The sequence below is a fragment of the Callospermophilus lateralis genome, chromosome 17 (assembly GCF_048772815.1).
Source record: "Callospermophilus lateralis isolate mCalLat2 chromosome 17, mCalLat2.hap1, whole genome shotgun sequence".
NCBI lineage: Eukaryota > Metazoa > Chordata > Mammalia > Rodentia > Sciuridae > Callospermophilus > Callospermophilus lateralis.
In genome coordinates, this window is record NC_135321.1 from 13,538,832 (window position 1) to 13,564,419 (window position 25,588).

A 25,588-nucleotide genomic window follows, 5' to 3' on the forward strand; every position below is an offset into this window, starting at 1 on the left:
TTACTCTTCTGTCTTTTTATAATCTTTATTTTTCCCATATTTGTAATAATTGTACATAATATTAGGATTTGTTACTCATTTGTAGACACACAATATAACCATATAATATGACCAATATCATTCCCCATTTGTGTAATCTTTAATTAGATTTAAAAACTGTGCATTTTTATATATTTATTTCTGAACATGTAATACTTTACAATTGTGTGTTTATAGTATTTTATAACATGGAGGACACACTCAATAGCTCTAATATTTTTCATATTCTAAAATACATATGATTTATATCTGTGTACTCTAGTTACAAGTGATAAAAATATATGAATAACTTTTTGGTAATAAGCAGCAGAGACTGAGTCCATTTAAAAGGAAATTTTTAAAAAGGTATTTATGGCTTGCTGAATCGCAGGGATGCACAAACACCAGGCTTTAAAATTACTGAGAACCAAGGGAGCTCTGGAGACTTACAAGAAGGAACCACAACCACAGTCCCATGGCAGGACTGTTCTGCTTATGGTACCAATACTAGAGGAAGGTAGAGAATGGGTAGCATTATACCTGTTATTGTTTCTGTTGCTTGATGCTCAAGAGTCGAATTACACATGATCCGGCCCAAGTTGTTTGTCTAATTCATGAGTTTCCCCACTGATTATAGAACCACCATGTTATATCCCTTGAGGAAAATTACTTAGTAATAGTTAAGTATTTTAATTTAATTACTTAATAATGCTGTTATTAATGTGCATGTATGTTGAAAAGCCAAAACGAAACCAAGAATACTTATTCCATTTACTTTTATTAGCTCTAAAAAATCAAATTTACTTTAAAAATAGTGTCATGTAACTCAAAACTCTTGAGTAATATGACCCTGACAGTCATGAGTGTGTGGAGGTATATAAATGAAATAAGATTAACAGTCTTTACTTCTAAAATGTACGGTATACTCTGGTATGTCTTATTATTATTATTTTTAAGTATGAAAGCTGTGGCCCACCATATTGATTTGTTTTTGTGTATAAGACATTTAATTCACTGCCTAGCGTATAGTAATTGTATTAGTCTTCTTTTTTTCATTCTAACAAATACCTGAGGTAGTCAGCCTATAAAGAGAAAACATTTATTTTGTCTCAAATTTATATTAATTAATTAATTAATTTTCTTATCTTGTTTTATGTATTTTTTTGACTTCCAGTTTTAGAGGTTTCAGTCCATGGTGGTATAATAGTAGAAATACATGGCAGAGCAAAATGTTTCCACGTGGCCAGGAAACAAAAAGAGGAAGGAGGGGCTGGGGTTGTGGCTCAGAGCTAGAGTGCTTGCCTAGCACATGCCAGGTGCTGGGTTTGACCCTCAGCACCACATAAAAATAAAATAAAAGTATTGTGTCCAACTACAACTAAAACAAAATATTTGAAAAAGAGAGAGAGAGAGGAAGGGAAAGACTGAGGTATCACAATCCTCTTTTGAGATTATACCCCCAGTAAATCCAAAGACCCTCCACTAGACCCCACCTTTAAACGTTTTTATCACTTCCCAGTAGCATCAGGGACCAAGCATTTAAAACATGGGCCTTTAGGAGACATTTAGGATCTAAACCATAGCAGTAATAACTTAGTGTTAGGTTATATTGACTTTAATTCAATAATTTGTGAGAAAAATAACATGTAATTTGTGAGAAAAATAACAACATATTTCGATTATGGTTTTATAAAAGATTCTTCATTAGTGATTTATTTGACTGTATATCTTGTCTATATTTGCTTCCCTCTTAAGTCTGTTTTGTTTTATAAGAATAGCCTGAGTTTTACTAATACTAATATTAAGCCTATATTTATTATTTGCAGGGAATCCTTCCTGTGGAATATCTTAATAATACTGATCTCTTCAAAGCAGAAAGCATGTTTACAAATGCAGTACAGATTCTTGAACAGTTCAAGGTAAAAAAAAAAAAAAAAAAGAAAGACACAAAAATGCATAATACTGTTATTTAAAAATTGAACATATTAAGTGAGGTATTTCATGTTGTTTTAAATATTTCCTACAACTCATTATCTTTAAATTTTCTGTATTTACCTAGTGTCATTTCTGAGGTGCCGGTTCCATGAGTCAAAGGGTGTAGAATTGCCTTTGAGGAGTGTCCCTAATTATAAATTACCGGCTACTCTTGTAACAACTACAAGTTGATCTTTATGACTAGAATTTGCCCCACAGAAGTAGTATTAAAGATGTAACATTTCTTGTCATTTCACATACATTGTTAGATACTTTACAACCTAATGAGGTGATTCAGATTAAAACTTTGGCAGGTTTTGTTTTCAAAAAGTTAATAAATACAATTTTAATTACATTACAGCAAATTATGTTTTCAGGATTAATATGATTCTCAGCATATTGAGATAGTAAGATAGTGTCAAATTTTTTAAAATATGCATGAAATAGTATAGTAACACAAAATTCCATTTATTTCAAAGTAGTTAACCATCTCTGAAGAACCATTTTAATGGATATTTGTATTTCAAATGAAATTAGTTAATTTTTTAATATTTATAATGTAATAAAATATCTTTGTGCTTGGTTTCCAGGTGAAGATGACTCAGAAAAAAGAAGCTACTTTACCATTTTTGTTTACACCATTTAAGTAAGTCCCTTTTTTAAAATTACTGAGTTTGATGTTGATAGGATAGATTAGTTTACTTATGAACTTTGTCTTTTTGTGTATATTAGTGCAAACTCCTTTAAAGTTAAATTCCTTTCTTTTACTTTTGTTAAATAATAATCCAGATGCTTAGATACCTTTGAATGTCTAGAAGAGGGGATGGGGAAATAGAGCGATAGATGAGGAATTTTAAGGAGATGACGTCAATTGGGCTTGCCTAGTTGATTGGGAAGGTGTTGGATCAGTAAGAAAGAGGAGAGGGAGTCACTTCCTGGTTCTTGTCCTGCTTGATTGAGAAGATGCTGATACTATTATGGTTTATAGAAGGAAGAGCTGATTTGAGAAGTAAGGATTAATGTTATTAGTTTGAGTACATCAGTTAATTCGTTAGAAATGAGGGTTTGGATCTCAGGAGATGTGGATTGGTTTTGAAGACTTTGTAGCTGTCGGAATGAAGATGGTGGTGAAAATTGTTAAACATGTAGGAAGCTCTAGGGAGAATATAGAAAATGACAATAAAAGGTGAAGGTTTGCATTCTGAGAAATTTCTGCCATGTGGACAAAGAAGATAACCCACTTTGGTGGCACCAGATTTCATTTTCTTAGATCCCAGGAAAACATGTTTTCCTTGAATCAGCAATGGGCAGTTTCCGAGTCACAGATCTTGTTTGGTACTACTGACTATAGGTGTACGCTTGGCAGGTTTACTGAACCTTCTGAGGTTCACATTCAGTTATCAATGATTTTGCTAATGGCTAAATAACATTGAAATTTTTCCACTTGAGGATGTAATTGAATGACTTTTTTTGGAATTGTTTTGGACAACTTATATACACTAGTGTTTTCTTCATAATCTAGAAAGAAATGTTGTATTGCCTTCACAATAATGTGCTTGTATACTTGTATGTGTGTGTGTGTATGTATGTATGTATAAACATATGGAAGAGTAAACATAAAGTAAACATGGAAGAGTAAACATAAAGCAAAATTAGGACTTTGCAATATCATTAGTATATTATAGCATATACATCTATTATGCTGATTTGAATTTTCTTTTTATTATAGTAGAGTTGAGATTTGTTAATGGAATTGATTCTGAGGAATATGTGTTTATCCCTTTCTCTTAGAAAACATTTATTCATTTACTACTATGTGTATTGTAGACGTAGAAGTGAACAGGATAGACAAAGGCTTTACCTTCGTAGAGTTTTCTACACTGTAGCAGTACATACAGATCATAACAAAATAAACAACAGAACAAGAAATACATTATCAGTTCCTGCATGAAGAAAACACATTGAATGCTGAGAGTGAGAATACTTGAGGGTTACTTTAGTTCAGCCATCTTAGAAAGACTAGTCGGGGAAGCATTCTTTATACACACTATCTACCTTTTTCTGCTTGGCTGCCAGGATGATCCTAAACTTCGCCTACATTGATGTTCAACCTCTGCCTGAACATTGCTGTACATAGTTAGAATCACTGCTAACTTTTTGTCATCTACTGCATGGCCCAACTACTGGCTCACCTATCCTTGAGCAAAGTGACTAGCCCTGCCTACAGATTTTTTTCTGGCAAAAAATTCGCCACTTGTTAATGGCCTGCAATATTAGCAGAAAACCCTAAGAAATAATGAAAAACTAACTCTTCAAGATATATAATTCAATGAAGAGAACCTAAAGGTATTAAAATACTCAAATAGTTAAGAAACTATTATGTCCATTAAAAACAAGCATGAACTTTACAAGATGAAAAAGAATATAGAATGCATTAAAAAAAATGATAGGAAATGCAACTAAAAACTTTTAGAAAATTTATCTTTCTTTGATGGTGCAGATGGAAGGCAGATCCTCTAAATTAGAATAGGAACTGAGTAGGCCTGAAGCTAAATGAAATGTATTTTAACTAATAGATGGATTGAGCAAAAAGGAGGAGGAGATTAGCAACAGGTTGGTTGCATGGGAAGAATACACTTCTTAATTCCCCGCTCTTTTCAAAAACAGCAGTGACAGAAATTTTAGGGGAAAATGAAATATTTCAAACTAGAAAAAAAGTAAGCATGTTTCAAATATGAAGCACTCTAGGTTGTGCCTTGATTTTGAGCAATTGCTGGTAGTAGGACAAAGGGAATTCCACCTTGCTTATGGGTGAAGCCTTTTAAGAAATAAATGAGAAAAATCTAATCACAGCATAAAACTTTGCTATTCACTGAACTGTATTTAAATACTAGTCATACTAATGTATATATTGGTTTTCAGCTTTCAGAGTGGATCTTTAGTTAAAGCATGGAAGAAATAATTATGATTACAGAATAGAATGCAAATGTTAGCAACCTTGACAATATACAAAAGCAGTTAAAAGTTTGGGAGGCAGAGGGGAAAAGAAATGTACACAAAGTGACAGTGGTGCTACCATCCTCATAAATCAGCAAGTGGAGAATTCTTCCTGTGATTAAGAGAATAAAATACAGGTTTTAATATTATTAAAGTAACCAAGATAACCAACAAGTAGGTTAAAATGGTGAGATGGCTTTGTTGAGAGAGGAGAAAGGCTGGAAATAGTCAGGAGTCAACAGAAAGTGCCTCAGGTCAACAAGCAAAGAAATACTAAGGAAAACTTATGAGAAAAGTGTTGTTAACTACCAGAATAACTAAATATAAACACATGTGGAAAGTTTTGTGTCCAGTTTGGCAAACTGAGAAATGAGAAGAATGAAGCAGGAATTTATTTATTGATTGTCATGGTGCCCTTTTGAACTGTTTGATTTTTAAAATTATATGCATATATTGCTTTGATAATGCTTTTTCTAACTTTTTTTTAAATTAGAGATTTATAGTCGTATGTAATAATTGGGTTCATCCCAACAAACTCATACACACCTGGAAATTAATATCAGTTCATGATCTCCCTCCTTTTCCTTCCCAACCTCCTTTCCCTCTCCCATTGTCCTTCCTATACTCTACTTGACTTCCTTTCGCTCCTCTATTAATTTATATTTGATTAGTTCTTTGTATTATCCTGTCCCTCCCTCCCCCTTTCCTTTATTTTAATCTAGCTTTCACATTTAAGAGAAAATATTCAATCTTTGACTTTCTGAGTTTGGCTTATTTTACTTAGTATGATATTCTCCATTTCCATTCGTTTACTGGCAAATGCTATAATTTTATTCTTTTCTGAATGAAGTAGCTGAGCAGAACTCCATTTTGTGTGTGCATGTGTGTGTGTATCATAGTTTCATAATTCATTTATCTATTGACAGGTATCCAGGTTGATTCCATAATTTAGCTATTGTGGATTGTGCTGTTATAAACATTGAGGTGACTATCACTGTAGTGTGCCAATTTTAGCTCTTCTGGGAATGTACCAAACAGTGGGATAGCTGGGTCATTTGGTGGTTTTAATCCCTGTTCATTTGAGGAATCTCCATACTGCTCTCCAGATGGTTATACTAGTCTGCAGTCTTACCAACAGTGTACAAGTGTACTTTTTCTCACACAACCTCATCAGCATTTATTGTTGTTCATATTCTTGATCATTGCCATGCTGATTGGAGTGAGACGAAATCTTAGTGTGGTTTTCATTTGCATTTCCCTAATTCCTAAAAATGGTGAACATTTTTCCATATTTTTGTTGGCTGTTTATGTTTCTTTTGAGAATGTTTTATTTAATTCTTTTGCCATTTATTGTTTGGGTTATTTATGTTTTTAGTGTTAAGTTTTTTGAGTTCTTTGAATATTCTAGATATTAATTTCCTATTGGAAGAGTAGCTAACCAAGATTTTCTCCCATTTTATAGGCTTTCTCTTCACACTCTTAATCATATCCTTTGCTGTACAGAAACTTTTTAGTTTGATGGCATCCCATCTATTGATTCTTGGTTTTACTTCTTGTGCTTTGGGGAAGTCAGTTAAGAAAGTCAGTACTAGCACCTGTATGATGGAGTGTTGACCCTCTGTTGTCTTCTAGCATTTGCCATTTCTAATCTAATTACTAAGTCTTTGATAGATTTTGATTTGAGTTTTGTGCATTGTGAGGGAGAGAGATCTAATTTCATTTTTCTACATATAGTTTCCCAGTTTTCCTAGCATGATTTGTTTAAAAAGCTGTATTTTCTCCAAGATATATTTTTGGCACTTTTGTCAAATATCAGATGGCTGTAGTAGGTATGTGGATTTGTCTCTGTGTCTTCTATTCTGTTCAACTGGTTGTCTTGCCTATTTTTAAAAATTTATTTATTTGTCCTTTTTAGTTATACATGATAGTAGAATGTATTTTGACATAACATATGTACATGGAGTATAACTTCCCATTTTTGTAGTTGTATATGATGTGGAGTAACAGTGGTCCTGTATTCATGTATGAACAAAAGAAAGTTAAATCCAATTCATTATACTGTTTTTCCCATTCCCAATCCCTTTCCCTTACTCTGACTTTGTCAAGTAAATGTGGGCCCAGAAACAAACAAGATGAAGTGATACTGTTGTGACACATTCTTTCAGAAAAACAACACTTGTTCTTGTCACAAACCATTGTGTGAGGAAATCTTTTCTTCTTGAATGAATACTGTACTTCTTTTTATTTGTTTTTGCAGTCCTGGGGATAGAATTCAGGACTCTATGAATGCTAAGCAAGCACTCTTCTATTGGATATCTACATCCCCAATCCCACCCATACTTCTTTTTGTTCTTAGAAAATTGCTGTTCTTTCATCTGTTCTTTTTTTTTAATATTTATTTTTTAGTTGTAATTGGACACATTACCTTTATTTTATTTATTTTTATGTGGTGCTGAGGATCTAACCCAGGGCCTCACACATGCTAGGCGAGCGCTGTAACGCACAACCCCAGGCTTCATCTGTTCTTAAATTTAAGAAAATTTGTCTTAGAATATTAACATCCGAAATTGGTTTTACTTACATGATTAATTTTATCAGCATTACTAGATTTTAGTGTAATAGTATTTCTGCTATTACCTTGTTTGGTCCTTTCTAGCATAGTTATGAACATTTGATGAATATTGAAATAATTTCTTTTTTTAAATTTTATTTTTAGTTATAGATAAACACACTATCTTAATTTATCTTTATGTGGTGCTGAGGATCCAAACCGATGCGTCACACACGTGCAAGGCAAGTGCTCTACCACTGATCTACAGCTCCAGTCCAAATATTGAAATAATTTCTAAGGAATGAAATAGCAAATGTTTTGAGATGCAGGAAAAATAAATAAGATCACTAAGATTATCTATCTTAGATTTATAGAAGGATCCAGTAGATACATATGGTAATTTCATATGCTACTGTATCCTATTTTTAAAAATAAGTAAAATTTCTTTATTATATCTTACATATTATATCACTAAAAAGAATAAAAGTCATGAAATATTTGTTCTAACAAATAGAAAAGAACCTCAAATTGGGTCATGTGGACTCTAATGGTATGCTAAGGCATGACCAGCAGGTGGAGCTAAATGACTAGGAAAAGCATAAAAGCTTTGTGTAAATGTGAAAGTACCTTAAAAAAGGAAAGAAAAACATTTTTATATTCCAAAAATACACACTGTAGATCCCAAAATAAGATAAGGAAAATAATTAAAAGAAAAAAATCATGAAATGATAAAAATATCAAAAGGTCTCTTAGAGACAATTTTTAGGGGGGAAATGGAATTAAGAAAGAGATGTATCTAACTAATAGAAGCAAGAACGTCTGATATCTTTTATTTGAAAATTACTGTATAAATTCAGTAAACTTGCTGGGGATGGTGACACATGCTGTAAGCTACCTCAAGAGGCTTAGGCAGAAGGATTTAACTAGAAATAATGGGGTTTATAGAATTTAGTGCATATTTAAAATTTTTACTAAGCTATTTTAATGACTCAAGACCCTAAAACCAAGGGGAATTCTTTCCCCTGTTGGCCTGAATAAGCTCTTCTCCCTGTCTTTTTTATCTCAAAGGCCACGTGTGAGCCTTCAGCTGTACCCTGAGCCACACAGTGTTTTCTAAGGATTATCTATGCAGTGATTCTTGAATTGTCACTTTTTTCTCTGGGTGATCTCTTATGGATCCCATCTGTTCCAAAATTCCTTTTTTAAATGTAAAACCTTGTGTGGCCCAGTGATTTTAATTGTTTCTAGCTCTGTAGTTTAATCACTTAGGAGTTCTTTGGGCATTCCACCTGGCTGGCTTTCAGGAGATGATTTCTCTCCCTCATTTTGCCACAAGATTAACAAATATATTATAGAATGAGAGCGGAAGAAAATAATCAAATCTACCACCCACCTCCCATCTCCACAAATTTTGAAATAAGGAAATTTTAAAAGTTTTATTGTGATGTTGTGAACAGTATAACGATTTGTTGTTGTTGCTGTTGTCGTTGGGATCAAACCCAGGGCCTCATGTGTGCTAGTCAAGTGTTCTGTCACTGAGCTGTACTCCCACACCTTCTCATACTATTTTTTTTTTTTTTGGTCAGAGGGAGGTACTGGGGATTGAACTCAGGGGAACTCAACCAATGAGCCACATCCCAAGCCCTATTTTGTATTTTAATTAGAGACAAGGTCTCAGTTATTTAGCACCTTGCTGTTGCTAAAGGTTCTCATACTATTTTAATTGCAAACTTTAAAAATATATAGTTCTTGCTGGATGTTGTGGCGTGCACTTGTAGCCCCATCTACTTAGGAATTTGAGGCAGGAGGATTGCTTAAGCCCAGGAGTTGAGGACCAACCTGGGCAACATAGCAAGACACTGTCTCAAAAACAAACAACAACTACAAATAAATAAATATATCTACACATGTGTGTATACTTGTATGTGTGTTAGTAATCACCAACTAGTAAGTTCTACAAATTTTGTAACATCTTTATGTTTAAGAATTGTTATTAAAAGCCAGGCTTGGTGGCCCAAGTCTATAATTTCAGTGACTAGGGAGGCTAAAGCAGAAGGATGTCAAGTTCAAGGCCAGCCTTGGCAACCTATTAAGACCCTGTCTCAAAATTTAAGATAATAGTAATAAAGGACTAGCTCAGTGGTAGACTACCCCTGGGTTCAATCCCTAATACTGCCAAAAAAAAAAAAAAAAAAAAGGGAAAGAAAATAAAAAGAAAAATATATATATATAAAATTTAGATTTTCTAAACCGTTCTTTCTTAGTTTTTTATCATGGGAATAAAACACTGATTTTTTAAATACTCAAGAATATTAGTATCTTTTGGGGATAGGGGTATAATTCAGTGCCAAGGCCCTGGGTTTAATCCTTAGCACCACAAAATAAATGAACAAAAAGAATCTTACTGGCTGAGGATGTGGCTCAAGCAGTAGTGCACTCGCCTGGCATGCGTGTAGCCTGGGTTCGATCCTCAGCACCACATACAAACAAAGATGTTGTGTCCGCCAAAAACTAAAAAATAAATATTAAAAAATTCTCTCTCTCAAAAAAAAAAAAAAAATCTTACTAGGGAACATTCGTAAGTACAATTAGTCCATCATTCTATTGTATAATTATATAAAGATGGACTTTATTAATCATCTTTAATTTGAGATTAGATTAAGCATTTATTATAAAGAATGATTTTACCATTATATGATTTATACCATGATTAGATCAAATGAATCCAGGTTATGACATGATTATCAGAAAGGTGGGTTTATCCTATTTTAAAATAGTTAAAACAATTTTAATTCTACAGCTTTATTAAACATCCATTTTAAGGCCTTTGCTCAAAAATTTATAATAGAAAAAGTTATAAAACTTAATCTCACTAATCGTCAAAAAATAAATTCAAATTGAAAATATTATTTTTCACTTTTATTTTATTTTATTTTTGGTACTAGGGGTTGAATCCAGGAGTGCTTTACCATCATAACCAAATACAAGTTATGAAGTTAATATTTGGTGTGATTACAACTACATTCCCAGCCCTTTTTGAAAATTTGTATTTTGAGACAAGGTCTTTCTAAGTTACTAAGAGTCTTTTTTTTTTTTTTTTAAATAACATTTTTTTTTTTTTTTAAAGAGAGAGTGGGAGAGAGAGAGAGTGGGGGAGGGAGAAAGAGAGAGAGAGAGAATTTTTTAATATTTATTTTTTAGTTCTCGGCGGACACAACATCTTTGTTTGTATGTGGTGCTGAGAGTCGAACCCGGGCCGCGCGCATGCTAGTCGAGCGCGCTACCGCTTGAGCCACATCCCCAGCCCCACTAAAAGTCTTGCTAAGTTGCTGAGGCTAGCCTTGGACTTGTGATCCTTCTGCCTCTGCCTCCCAGGTTGCTGGGATTACAGGCATGTATCACTGCGTGGGGCTTCTGTTTTCTACTTTTTAAATTACCAAATTTTTTGAAGATAGTGTAGCTAACTGAACATTTCCACAAATTGCTATTGGCATTCTAAATGTGTATAGACACTCTTTTAGAGACTAAACTTCACAGTTGAAGAACCTTAAAATGTTTATCATCTTTAACCAAGTGATTCCATTGTGTGATCAGTATTTTTAGGTCTTTTCCCCAATGTTGTTGAGAGCCACAGCCGAAGGGGCCCCAGCAAACTTCTAACTGCCAACTGATTGGCTCCTCTGTGGTGATGCTCATTGGGCTGTTTCCCCGCCCTTTCAGACCACAGAGCTGCTCATTGGGGACTTTTTTTGGCTCCGCCCATGCGACCCAGCCAATCAGCCTCAAGAGCAGGAGGAGTGGGGTAGGTTGAGAGGCTTGTGGGAAACCGGTGGTGGCAGTTGGGCTCTGAGGGTTTTCCTGAAGAGCTGTGTGGTGCGGTGTGTGTGTTCTAAAAATAAAGTTCATTTCTTTTTTTGACAAGTGGCTCCTGAATTGTGCCCAGCCAGACTGTGGCATTTGGTGGCCCACAAGGGGAACGACAGGGTAAGTGATAAGGTAAACTGCTCACCCCTGAGAGCAGAGCGAGAGGATGGGTAGCCATTTTAAGATTCTTCTTTTGTTTTGCTTCACTTTTGTTTTAAGTTCCCTATCCCTGGAGATGTGTAAGATGGAAGAAAAACCACTCACATCTGAGAAACAGATAGGGAGAAAGGACCGATGGACATTTCAGGAGGCTATTATAATGATTTTTTGTTGTTCCAATTTTGTTTCACTCTGTTTCAGTTTTTTTAGGCGTTATCTTGTTGGGTTGTATTATAGCTATAGTAGAAAAATTCAAGTAAAAGAGAAGGTCTCTCGAGCTAGTCAGACAGAGAAAAAAATTCAAGTAAAAAAAAAGGTCTCTTGAGCTAGTCAGAGGAAAAAAAGAAACAAACTTTATTTTTAGAACACACACACCACACCACACAGCTCTTCAGGAAAATCCTTAGAGCCCAACTGCCACCACCGGCTTCCCACAAGCCTCTCAGCCTCTCCCACCCCTCCTGCTCTTGAGGCCGATTGGCTAGGTCGCATGGGCAGAGCCAAAAAAAGTCTCCCAATGAGCAGCTCCGTGGTCTGAAAGGGCAGGGAAACAGCCCAATGAGCATCACCGCAGAGGAGCCAATCAGTTGGCAGCTAGAAGTTTGCTGGGGCCCCTTCAGCTGTGGCTCTCAACATCTCCCCCTCTCTGTTTAAACAACAAGCATGTGGCTTAGGGACCGTGCCTGCCTTAGGTTGTCCAATAGTACATATGGTCCTTTCCCATCATCGGATGAGCTGACCTCAAGGCGTCAGCCTCCTGTCTTAGGTTGGTACCATTGCAATTGGATCTTACCCGTCATTGACTACCGGTCCAGCATACAGCCACACCTGTGGATAGGTCTTTGTACCATCGGAGGGGTGAGGTTCTTTGCCTCACCTCTGATGGCCCCCAAATTTTAGCTGAACGACCATCACAAGCAGAAGGGAGGAAGATACACCAAGCCAATTGACGGCTACTTTTGGAAAAATTGTACCACCAATGACACCATCAGCAAAAATACCCCAACACTACCACAAGTTGCTGCACCAACAGATAGTTCACAATGCATACAAGTGATACATAGTTCAGGCAAGTTCTGCAAGGAGTTCAGTGATAGCTATTGCAGAAGCTGTAGATTGGTTTTATCTTTGTCTTCACCGGCACTGGGATGAAGATAGGAATTCTGGCGATAATGGCTAAAGAAAAAATTATGTAACATTTCAGAAGGCACTAAAAGAAAACAATTTTCTGAATAATTTACATTATCTTGAACAGAATTATTAAATATAATGAAAAGGAAAGGTGAAAGTAAACAAACAGATCTGTTAACCTTCTTTTTTGTTCACATATTAAAACAATCCTCAACAGCTGTTTACCCAATTTAAATTAAACCATTTAAATCACATGAATAAAAAAAAAAAAATTGGATCCATTTTTTCATGAGCGCTCATCATATATGATATATGGACATACGTACATACAAACATACAACATAAAACACAAGTGTGTACACAACACATAACATAATAGTAAAGGCCTTATAACTTTTTACAGGTGAAATCTCCATTGCAATGTTTAAAAACTCTATAGTCAAAAAATAGAACTGATCAGCAAAACATTAACCTAGGTCTGTATGAGCTCAAAAAACAAAATAGAACTTCATGATGTGGGAAAGGGTAATAATAAAATAGATATTGAAAAAAGCATCCTGATTCTGTCGCAGATGTAAGGGTAGCCAAACTGGAGTTCTGGATATCAGCTGTTATGGATTTGAGCCAAATCATCTTCTTTTTGGTCTGTAGAAATCGATTTAATTAATCTCTCTGGAATCCAAATCGGCTGCTGTTCTCCCTGTGGAAACATTAACCTAGGTCTGTATGAGCTCAAAAAACAAAATAGAACTTCATGATGTGGGAAAGGGTAATAATAAAATAGATATTGAAAAAAGCATCCTGATTCTGTCGCAGATGTAAGGGTAGCCAAACTGGAGTTCTGGATATCAGCTGTTATGGATTTGAGCCAAATCATCTTCTTTTTGGTCTGTAGAAATCGATTTAATTAATCTCTCTGGAATCCAAATCGGCTGCTGTTCTCCCTGTGGAAACACACAAACAGACCCCCGACTCCAGACAATTACTGGTTCAGGACCTTTCCATTGCCCTGTTAGAATATCCTTCCAAAGTAAGTTTAGAGTAAAAAGGGTTATTTTAAGTTTATCTTTGGGGGATATATACCCCTTCCCAATTCCCTCTTTTTGCTTTAATAAGTACATTTTAATAGTTTGATGAACTCTTTCAACTATGCCTTGTCCCTGTGGATTGTATGGGATTCCTGTTATATGAGTAATGCCAAATGATGAGCAAAATTGTTTAAAAGAGGTAGAAGTATAACCAGGGGCATTATCTGTTTTTAACTGTTTTGGAACGCCCACAGTTGCAAAATTTTGTAAGCAATGAGCTATAATATCTTTAGTTTTTTCTCTGGCATGAAGGGAGCTCATCAAAAATCCGGAAGAAGTATCAACTGTAACATGCAAATATTTTAATTTTCCAAATTCTGGCAAGTGTGTGACGTCCATCTGCCAAATATGGTTAGGTATCAGTCCTTTAGGATTGACTCCAAGATTAACTTGTGGTAAAAAGGTCACACAATTTTGACATTGTTTTATTATTTGTCTAGCTTGTTCCTTAGTTATTTTAAAACACTTGTGTAAAGTATTAGCATTGACATGGAACTTTTTATGAAAATTTGTAGCTTCTTCTAGTGTAGAGAAAATATGTATGTCATGTGTAGTTTCATCTGCTAAATCATTGCCCAAACTAAGGGCTCCAGGCAATCTTGTATGTGCCCTGATATGTCCTATAAAGAATGGATCTTTTCTGTCTCAGATTAGACTTTGTATAGTGGAAAGCAAAGAGAAAACAGTAGAGGAAGGGGAAATCCTACCAGCATCTTCAAGGGATACTAGAGCATTAACTATATACTGACTATCGGAAAATAAATTAAATATAGAATCTTTAAACATCACAAAAGCTTGTAATACTGCATTAAGCTCTACCTTTTGAGCTGATTGTTTGGGTACTAAAAATGTAAAAGTTTGATCAGGTGTAACTATTGCTGCTGTACCATTATTTGACCCATCAGTGAATATATTTGGAGCATTCATGATAGGTGTTTTTCTTGTCATTTTTGGAAAAATTACAGGATGCAATGACCAAAAAGATAATAAAGGATTAGATGGTAAGTGGTTATCAAATGAAACATTAGATTTGCACATGATTATTGCCCAAGTATTTAACTCACTAGCTAACTCATCAATTTGATTCAATAATACTTTTATTGGGAGAAATTGCCACACAATGTATTCATCAAAGGATTATAGTAAAAAAAAAAAAAAGGAAAACCATATAATTGAATAACAGTAATGTATGTACTATATAGGCTGTAAAATAACCACTAAACATTCTGTTTTTAGGTATAATATGTCTTAGTATGTTTTTAACAAAATCATAAAATACAAGTTATGAAGTTAACATTTGGTGTGATAACAACTACATTAAAAATTAGTGAGAGAAATAGGAAAGTGAACCAAAAATGCAACATGAGTAAGATTTGTGGTCTGTAATTTTAGTTTTTTACTAATTTTAATTTATCAATTATTAGAAATTATATGTATTTTGATAGAAAAAAACTTTTTTATAAGGGAAACATTTCCCAGTTCCTAGTTTTTTGGAACATATCCTATGTGAAGATGCATAAAGAGAAGTCAAGTCAAGTTTTTGTGTGGATTTTTTTGGAGGTCGAGTACTGGGAATTTTTAAAGTGGGTACTTTACCACTGAGCTGCATCCCCAGCCCTTTTTATTTTTTCTTTTGAGACAGGTCTCTCTAAGTTGCTTAAGGCCTGGCTAAATTGCCAGGGCTGACCCCAAACTTGAGATCATCCTGCCTTAACTTCCTGAGTTGCTGGGATCACAGGTATGCACCACTGCACCTGGCAAAAGTAAAGAAAGGGAATATACTTTTGCCTATTTGGAACATAGACTTGTTTGTGGGACACAAGACTATGGGAAAACACAACAAAATGTTCAAAGATTGGAGAAGAATTCACTAAACTTATGTTTGGTATTTGAAGGAATGTAGGAAGAGCAAAAGAGAACATTAAGTGGGAGCCAGACTTGTCCTGATGGGCAGATGAAGGGTTGTACTTTGTTCTTAAAATAATGTATTTTAAGGCATGGTGAGATTTGCATTTTACGGAAACCATTCAGAGAAACCAGCTAATTGAATGAAACGAGATTTTCTTTACCACATGGGTGATAAAACTGAGTCCTCCCAGTCGTTGGTCACTGCTAGTAAGATGTAGAACTGGAACTTGAACCCAGATATTCTAACTCCTAACTGTGCTATTTTTCATTATTTCTTCCATCTCAAATGCTATACTAAACAGTAAATCATTTTTGAAGGCAGTGCTATCAGGTTTTTTTTTAGTAAATTAATCAAATTTAATAAATTTTTTAAAAGCATACTTAGGTCTCATATACATTAGTAGTTCAGTAAATAAATTAGTGTCAGTACAGTTTTGTGGAATGTTTGGTCTTTAGAATGTCAATTTACCGTGGCTGATTTTGCTGTCTTATACTTAATAATTTTCCTTAGCCAGGCACACCTATAGTTCTAGAGACTCAGGAGGCTGAAACATAAGCTCAATGAAATCTTATATTCAAAGCCAGCCTCAGCAACTTAGCAAGGCCCTAAGAAACTTAGTGAGACCCTGTAACAAAACAAACAAACAATAAATAAACCACCATAAAAAGACCTGGAATGTGGCTCAGGAGTCAAGAACCCCTGGGTTCAATCCCAGGTACCAAAATAAATATAAACACATTTTATTAAAATCTGATCTTAGTGACAGTAAATAATATAATATTTACATCATAATGTGGACAGTAATATTCATGGGAAGAACTTATTTTGTCTCTGAATAAATAATTGTTAGTGAGATAAGCCAGCAAATTTTATATCATAACTTTGTAGAAAATTTTTTGTTTGCAATTGTGGGATCAAACAGAGGATCTCATGCATGCTCAGCAAGTGCTGTTCTACTGAGCTATACATTTCTATTGAACCTGTACCCTGAGCCTTATGGAAATAATGTTTTTTTGAATGCTTAAATCTCTATATAACATTCCATGTGTTAGAGTTCCTACTTAGTTTACAAGATAATTTGAAAAATCTTTTTCTAGAGTTTTGGCTTACTCATTCTACCCCCATTTTTATAGTCACAAAAGATGTGATGAATTTTTTAAAAATATTTATTTTTTGGTTTTAGTTGGACACAATACCTTTATTTTATTTATTTATTTTTATGTGGTGCTGAGTATCGAACCCAGTGCCTTCCATGTGCTAGGCGAGCCCTCTACCACTGAGCCATAGCCCAAGCCCAAATGTGATGAATTTCAGTGTGCAACAAAACATTAAGTCTGTGTCCTTCCAAGTTTCCTGCTGTCTCCATTCAAGTGTCCTTTCTTATCTCAAATCTCACCACCCAACTCATGCTAACGTAGGACACTCAGTTAAAATTTTTTTAGTTATCCCTTACAATCTGCACTCTCCCTTCTTAATATCTAAAACTAAAAAACTGAATAGATTTGAATAATGTCATATTATCATATTTCTTGTTAAATTTGCTTGCTTTCAAATATCCCTCAGTTTCCTAACTCTTATTTTCATCCTGATTTTGGAAACTCCATTTGGCTTATGGAATAAATGGAAATTTTCTTAAAACGTCTTTATCAAATTAATATTATGATAGGCTTTTCTGCTGTTTAGTTTGTAATGTGCTTTTTCTTTCAGCCAAGACAGTTTGTTTGTTTACCACAGTGTCCTCCATCTGACAGTATATTTTTGTCACTCAGCAATTATTAAGGTTTTTTTGTTATTCTCTGCATAAAAAATGTGTATTCCATCACTGTCTTATTTTTTATAAGGGCATGAGAGACAATTATGCTGCAAATATTCCAGAGGCTTTATTTAAAGTGTAGATGAATAAGTTATCATTATATGACATCATATCTAAAACTTGTATTATTTCAGGAAAAGTGGAAACACAGATATAGAGCGAAATTAATTTAGTATATCATTGCCTAAACTCTTAAATGTCAATGTTTAAACTGCTTTTTAAAAATGAAAACAGTCTCTGAACAACAGTTCTTAGACCAAGAATGTCAGTTCACTTTCCAAAAGGTAGAACAGGTGATCAATTTCTTCCTTATTAGCATCTGAGAATATATTTTTATTCCTGAAACCTTCTCTTTCCTGTATTAGGTTAGGTGGTGTCTTCAACCTTCCCTTAAAGAAAGTTAATTTTCAGCCCTTTAATTGATCTTGCTACTATTCTGAATTCTCTCCAAATGTCCGTGTCACTGTTTTGTGCCATCAATCTAGAAGCAAGGAAGTGCTAAGCAGATGTATTCATTAAGAGGAAAATGATAAAAAGTCTGTTATTGAATTCTAAGAGTATTACATAAGAAGTATTAGTTGAAATAAGAATAATACATAGTTTTTAAGTAATTTAACTTTTATGTGCCATCTAGGAATTTTAGATTGAAAAATTTCTGACTATCCATTCAAATAAATAGAATTACCCCTGAAAGTTGTGACTTTGAGAAGTAGATACTTTATCTATACCATGGAACAAATAATCTATGTGTTATGTTCAATATATATAATAAAATACTATGCATCAGGCATAACTTTTAATAATAAAATGGTAAAGTGCTTGGATTTGGTAAAGTGTCTGTTAATAGATTTAGAGTGGACATTTTGACCTTTATGGATTGATGGTTGAATTCTGAGGAGGTCTAGGCACAAGGAACTGTGTCCTCTCTGTGAAACTTACTGAAAGAACTTCCTCGAGCTGAGATGGCACTGTTGGCTGTCATTGTAGCCATTTTTTCCTCAAAAATACCTCTGACTTTCAATTGTACTTTAAATCATTCTCAGTATTACCTTAGTCTCTTCATTATAGTATGTGAAAGAAAATGGCTTATCTTCCTTCTATCTAGCCTATTTCAAAACTGATCAAATTTTAATGTAAATTTTATTAAAGCATGTGAACAAAGTACATAAATGTTAAGTTTATAGTGTGGATTTGTACAAAATATACACTCTTGTAACCAGCATCTATATCAAATAATACATCAATATTCTACCTCCAAGTTTCTTTTATGCCTCCTCCAGATCTAAACCTTGATTTATAAATACCATCAAGTAGTTATCCCTATTTCTGAGCTTTATATTCACACAGTATATTCTCATTTTCACCTGATTTCTTTTGCTGGGGATGTAGCTCAATGGAAGGGCACTGGCTTAGAATTGTGAGGCCACTGGTTCCAAGCGCACCATTACCAAACAAACAAACAACAAATCCCCACGTCACCTCAGAATCTATTAAAATTGTTTAAGTAATTCTTCTAGAAAATAATTCTAGGAGATCTATTTTTTTGAAATCCAGAATTGTTTTCTTATTTTTCTTGCCTTTTAGGTCCCAATTCCTGCCTGCATTGGCAGCTACAACTTTAATTTTTATCACTCCAGTCGTGCAAAATTGCCAAAGCCTCTATTGTATTATTTACCTCTGGGCTGCATCTATATGCCCAAATTCTCAGCCTTTTGCATTAAGCCAAGATACAAATGGCAGATGTCTTGATTAGAAAGTTGGGTTCCTTCTTTATGGTTTCTTTCCCTTTAGGATGTTAGCCCTTCAATTCTTAATTGTCTTGGTACTTTCAGATTGATATTTAATTTATTTTATTAGACTTTCTAGTTGTCCTAGTGAGCATGTTGATATGCCCAAGCTTCTCTGTTATAGCCAGAAGCTAAGACTAAATTTTAGTGTTTTAAATATTTTATTTTAAAAAACTGGTTGGTAAAATATTCATGAAAAATAATATGTGCACACAATAAAAATTGCATAACAATAAAAATTTACCTTTCCTCTCATATCCCAATCTTACATAGTTGTTTTTTTCTCTGAAGGTAAATTCCAGTTTATTTTGCATTGCCAATATATCTCATGTGTACATGTTTATGTGTATGAACATATCCCTTATTAACATATTTTAAGATTTAATTAAGAAATATTTCAAACTTGTTGAAAAGAATATAGATTATAACAAAAATTCTTCTACCCATAACAGAGGTTAATACTTTGCCATGTTTCTTTAGATTCTTTTTAAAAATAGGATATTAAATGATGTGACATAGTTAAATCCCTATTTTTAAAATACAGGTTTTTTTGCATTTTTTTTTTCTATTCATGTGGCTTTCAAGATTTATTCATAATTATGTTTCAGAGCTCCCTTATTTATTTTCATTTGTACGTGATATTCTTTTCACTACTCCCCTCCCAGTTCCCTTTACTTATTATTATTTTGTTTGTTTTCTTTATTACAAAAATATGTATGTTTTACTTTATATTCTGGACTTTGTTTTTCAAAAAGTTCTTTATGTTTAAAATATGTTATAAATAAAAATATTTCATATCCCTTCTCAACTTGATATGAAACTTTTAAAAATTTATATTGGGGACAATTTTATGAGTCTTAAGTGTCATGGGGCCATAGTGAGGTTTATACAGAATATTTTGATGATTTTCAGATATATTGCAGGCTTTTGGTGTGTGTATTTTGATATGTCTCAAGATTTATGAATAGTCCATTTATGAAAAATTATAAATTAGCCTGACTTGTTTCTTTATGTGAGTACTCTTAATATAATGTAGCATAAATGTTTCTTCTTTCATTCTTAATACTTGAGAAGCCCTCTTAAGTTAGCATAAGTAATTGGTTTCAGAAAATCTTCAAAATCCTTAGATACTTTAAGAATGGCAATGTATTCCATTCTTTTATTTTTTTCCTTTCTTAGGTCTACAGAATTTTGATAGCATTTTTTTTTTTATTTTTTTTAAATTAATTTTTATTGTAGGTTGTTCAAAACATTACATAGTTCTTGATATATCATATTTCACACTTTGATTCAAGTGGAATATGAACTCCCATTTTTACCCCATATACAGATTGCAGAATCACATCAGTTGCACAACCATTGATTTACATATTGCCATTCTGGTGTCTTTTGATAGCATTTTAACCAATTAAGATTTATTGATTTTTTGTATGTGCTTAGCACTTGGGTAAGTATTACTGGGCAAATTATTGAATATTATTATCTTGATCCATGTAGAGGTTATAATTTAGTTGAAAGAAAATAAACTGATCATTAGACCACACAAAAGTGTTAGTGGTATGAGGTGAGATTTGTAGTGGACCATAATGAATGATGAAGATTTGATTTTGGAAAGCAGAGATCTTTTTGAGTAAGAACTCAGATGTAAATACATGATAGATGAAGAACAAAGAGTTTAACCATTATTTAGCAGATGGTATACATTTTGGATAATGGGAAATTAAGTTGAATAGAAGGAGAGTGTCATCAATAGTCTAGCAAGATCAGAATTGATGAAATAGACAATAAGCCTGTATCAGTTACAAGGAAGTTGACGGTGTATTCGGTAATTTAAGAATCTGAGTGGATCAAAGAAAAAGGAAAAAGATCAACTAGAAGTCTTTTTTAGAAATTTGGGAAATTCAACTTAGCATCTTCAAAAAATGTCTGTTCACTTTGGCTCAGTAATTTAATTTCTAAAACTTCCAGGAAAGTATTCCCAAACGATATTTGGTGTCTGAAGGGATAGAGAATGGATCAAGGCAACATTTTGAAGTCACTTGTTCTTCTTTTATGTATTCCTGCTTCCTGGTACTTTTTCCTTCCAATTTCCAATAATATAAGTGGGGAGGAGAATTTTCCTGGAGTCTAAAAAATGAGAACCTGCTGATTGGATTGGACTATCTGATACCTCTTAGAAATAGGCACAGATTCTTTATCAGAGTCTCCCATAAAACTCTAAGGGAAGTAATAGATAGGCACCTAAGATTAATAAATTTTCTGAAAAAACATAAAATTTTAAATGGTGTGCGTTTTCTAGACAAGAATCTCAGATTCTGAAATAAGTGTCTGACCCTCCCACCTGAAACTAGTAATGATTGCTTAAAATATTTACTTCCTATAATTTTTAAACATTAATATATTAAGTTTAGGAGTGTAGGTTTAGTTAAGCTCTGTATTGCAATTTTGTGTTTAAATGTACATACTTGTTTCATTATTATGTTTCCTCAGTTTCTATAGTTTCAGGCAATGCTGTATATTTTAGTATTTCCCCATATATTGCATAGTATAATAGGTTCGGGTTATTCACTGACTTGCATTGTTGGTTAGGTTCTGTCTGGGTTGGGAGCGAAAAATGCATTGATGGTCCTGCCTTGTGTTTCATGTCTGCCATAAACACATGAGGGCTTAGTGATAGAACTTATGCCATTTACTCTGTATTCCATTAATTACTTTGATTTAACCAGAATATATTTGTCAGGATCTTAACATTTCTTCATAAGATGGCTTATGTGATTTTCTTTTTTTTTTTTATTGGTTATTCAAAACATTACAAATATTGCAGAATTACATCGGTTACACATCCACATTTTTACATAATACCATAATAGTAACTGTTGTATTCTGCTACCTTTCCTATCCTCTACTATCCCCCCTCCCCTCCCATCTTCTCTCTCTACCCCATCTACTGTAATTCATTTCTCTCCTTATTTTTTTTCCCCATTCCCCTCACAACCTCTTATATGTAATTTTGTATAACAATGAGGGTCTCCTTCCATTTCCATGCAATTTCCCTTTTCTCTCCCTTTCCCTCCCACCTCATGACTCTGTTAAATGTTAATCTTTTCCTCTTGCTCTTCCTCCCTGCTCTGTTCTTAGTTGCTCTCATTATATCAAAGAAGACATTTGGCATTTGTTTTTTAGGGATTGGCTAGCTTCACTTAGCATAATCTGCTCTAATGCCATCCATTTCCCTGCAAATTCCATGATTTTGTCATTTCTTAGTGCTGCGTAGTACTCCATTGTGTATAAATGCCACATTTTTTTTATCCATTCATCTATTGAAGGGCATCGGGGTTGGTTCCACAGTCTAGCTATTGTGAATTGTGCTGCTATGAACATCGATGTGGCAGTATCCCTGTAGTACGCTCTTTTGAGGTCTTCAGGGAATAGTCCGAGAAGGGCAATAGCTGGGTCAAATGGTGGTTCCATTCCCAGCTTTCCCAGGAATCTCCATACTGCTTTCCATATTGGCCGCACCAATTTGCAGTCCCACCAGCAATGTACAAGAGTACCCTTTTCCCCACATCCTCGCCAGCACTTGTTGTTGTTTGACTTCATAATGGCTGCCAATCTTACTGGAGTGAGATGGGTGGTTTTGATTTGCATTTCTCTGACTGCTAGAGATGGTGAGCATTTTTTCATGTACTTGTTGATTGATTGTATGTCCTCCTCAGAGAAGTGTCTGTTCAGGTCTTTGGCCCATTTGTTGATTGGGTTATTTGTTTTCTTATTGTTTAATTTTTTGAGTTCTTTGTATACTCTGGATATTAGGGCTCTATCTGAAGTGTGAGGAGTAAAAATTTGTTCCCATGATGTAGGCTCCCTGTTTACCTCTCTTATTGTTTCTCTTGCTGAGAAAAAACTTTTTAGTCTAAGTAAGTCCCATTTGTTGATTCTTGTTATTAACTCTTGTGCTATGGGTGTCCTATTAAGGAATTTGGAGCCCGACCCCACAATATGTAGATCGGAGCCAACCTTTTCTTCTATCAGACGCATAGTCTCTGATTTGATATCAAGGTCCTTGATCCATTTTGAGTTAACTTTTGTGCATGGCGAGAGGAGGGGATTCAGTTTCATTTTGTTGCATATGGATTTCTAGTTTTCCCAGCACCATTTGTTGAAGATGCTATCCTTCCTCCATTGCATGCTTTTAGCCCCTTTATCGAATATAAGATAGTTGTAATTTTGTGGATTGGTTTCTGTGTCCTCTATTCTATACCATTGGTCCACCCGCCTGTTTTGGTACCAGTACCATACTGTTTTTGTTACTATTGCTTTGTAGTACAGTTTGAAATCTGGTATTGCTACACCTCCTGATTCACATTTCCTGCTTAGAATTGCTTTTGCTATTCTGGGTCTTTTATTTTTCCATATGAATTTCATGATTGCTTTCTCTATTTCTACAAGAAATGCCGTTGGGATTTTGATTGGCATTGCATTAAACCTATAGAGAACTTTTGGTAATATCGCCATTTTGATGATGTTAGCTCTGCCTATCCATGAACAGGGTATATTTTTCCATCTTCTAAGATCTTCTTCTGTTTCTCTCTTTAGGGTTCTGTAGTTTTCATTGTATAAATCTTTCACCTCTTTTGTTAGGTTGATTCCCAAGTATTTTATTTTTTTTGAGGATATTGTGAATGGGGTGGTTTTCTTCATTTCCAGTTCAGAAGATTTGTCGCTGATATACAGGAATGCCTTTGATTTATGCGTGTTGATTTTATATCCTGCCACTTTGCTGAATTCATTTATTAGCTCTAGTAGTTTCTTTGTAGACCCGTTTGTGTCTTCTAGGTGTGGGATCATATCATCCGCAAATAGTGATAATTTAAGTTCTTCTTTTCCTATCTTAATGCCTTTAATTTCTTTTGTCTGTCTAATTGCTCTGGCCAGTATTTCGAGAACTATATTGAATAGAAGTGGTGAGAGAGGGCATCCCTGTCTTGTTCCAGATTTTAGAGGGAATGCCTTCAGTTTTTTTCCATTTAGAATGATGCTAGCCTGAGGCTTAGCATATATAGCTTTTACAATTTTGAGGTAAGTTCCTGTTATCCCTAGTTTTTCTAATGTTTTGAACATAAGGGATGCTGTACTTTGTCGAATGCTTTTTCTGCGTCCATCGAGATGATCATATGGTTCTTATCTTTAAGTCTATTGATGTGGTGAATAACGCTTATTGATTTACGTATATTGAACCAGCCTTGCATCCCAGGGATGAATCCTACTTGATCATGGTGCACGATCTTTTTGATATGTTTTTGTATACGATTTGCCAGAATTTTATTGAGGATTTTTGCATCTAAATTCATTAGGGATATTGGTCTGTAGTTTTCTTTCTTTGAGGTGTCCTTCTCTGGTTTGGGAATCAGGGTGATATTGGCCTCATAGAATGAATTTGGAAGTTCTCCCTCTTTTTCTATCTCCTGAAATAGATTATGGAGTATTGGTATTAGTTCTTCTTTAAAGTTCTTGTAAAACTCCGCTGTATATCCATCCGGTCCTGGGCTTTTCTTGGTTGGTAGTCTTTTGATGGCTTCTTCTATTTCCTCACTTGATATTGGTCTGTTTAGGTTGTTTATATCTTCCTGACTCAATCTGGGTAGTTCATATGTCTCAAGGAATTTATCGATACCTTCACTATCTTCTATTTTATTAGAGTATAGGGTTTCAAAATAATTTCTAATTATCTTCTGTATTTCTGAATTGTCTGTTGTGATGTTGCCTTTTTCATCCCGTAAGCTAGTAATTTGGGTTCTCTCTCTTCTTCTCTTTGTTAGCGTGGCTAGTGGTCTATCAATCTTATTTATTTTTTCAAAGAACCAACTTTTAGTTTTGTCAATTTTTTCGATTGTTTCTTTTGTTTCAATTTCATTGATTTCAGCACTAATTTTAATTATTTCTTGCCTTCTACTGTATTTGCTGCTGATTTGTTCTTCTTTTTCTAAGGCTTCGAGGTGTAGTATGAGGTCATTTATTTGTTGGCTCCCCCTTCTTTTAAGGAATGAACTCCATGAAATGAATTTTCCTCTTAGTACTGCTTTCATAGTGTCCCAAAGATTTCGATATGTTGTGTCTGAGTTTTTGTTTACCTCTAAGAATTTTTTAATTTCCTCTTTTATGTCTTCTGTAACCCTTTGTTCATTCAGTAGCATATTGTTTAATCTCCATGTGATGTAGGGTTTTTCCTTTCTCATTTTATTATTGATTTCCAATTTCATTCCATTATGATCAGATAAAATGCTTGGTAGTATCTCA

General features: G+C 34.2%; 1 protein-coding gene across 1 annotated transcript in view; it reads left to right on the top strand.

Moving 5' to 3' along the window:
- Pign (phosphatidylinositol glycan anchor biosynthesis class N) overlaps positions 1–25,588 on the top strand; it is a 121,559-nt gene that overhangs the window by 29,611 nt on the left and 66,360 nt on the right. The window contains exons 12-13 of the mRNA XM_076836960.1: positions 1,845–1,937; positions 2,583–2,638. Of these exons, the coding sequence (XP_076693075.1) occupies positions 1,845–1,937; positions 2,583–2,638 (149 nt within the window). The remainder of the gene's footprint in view (positions 1–1,844; positions 1,938–2,582; positions 2,639–25,588) is intronic.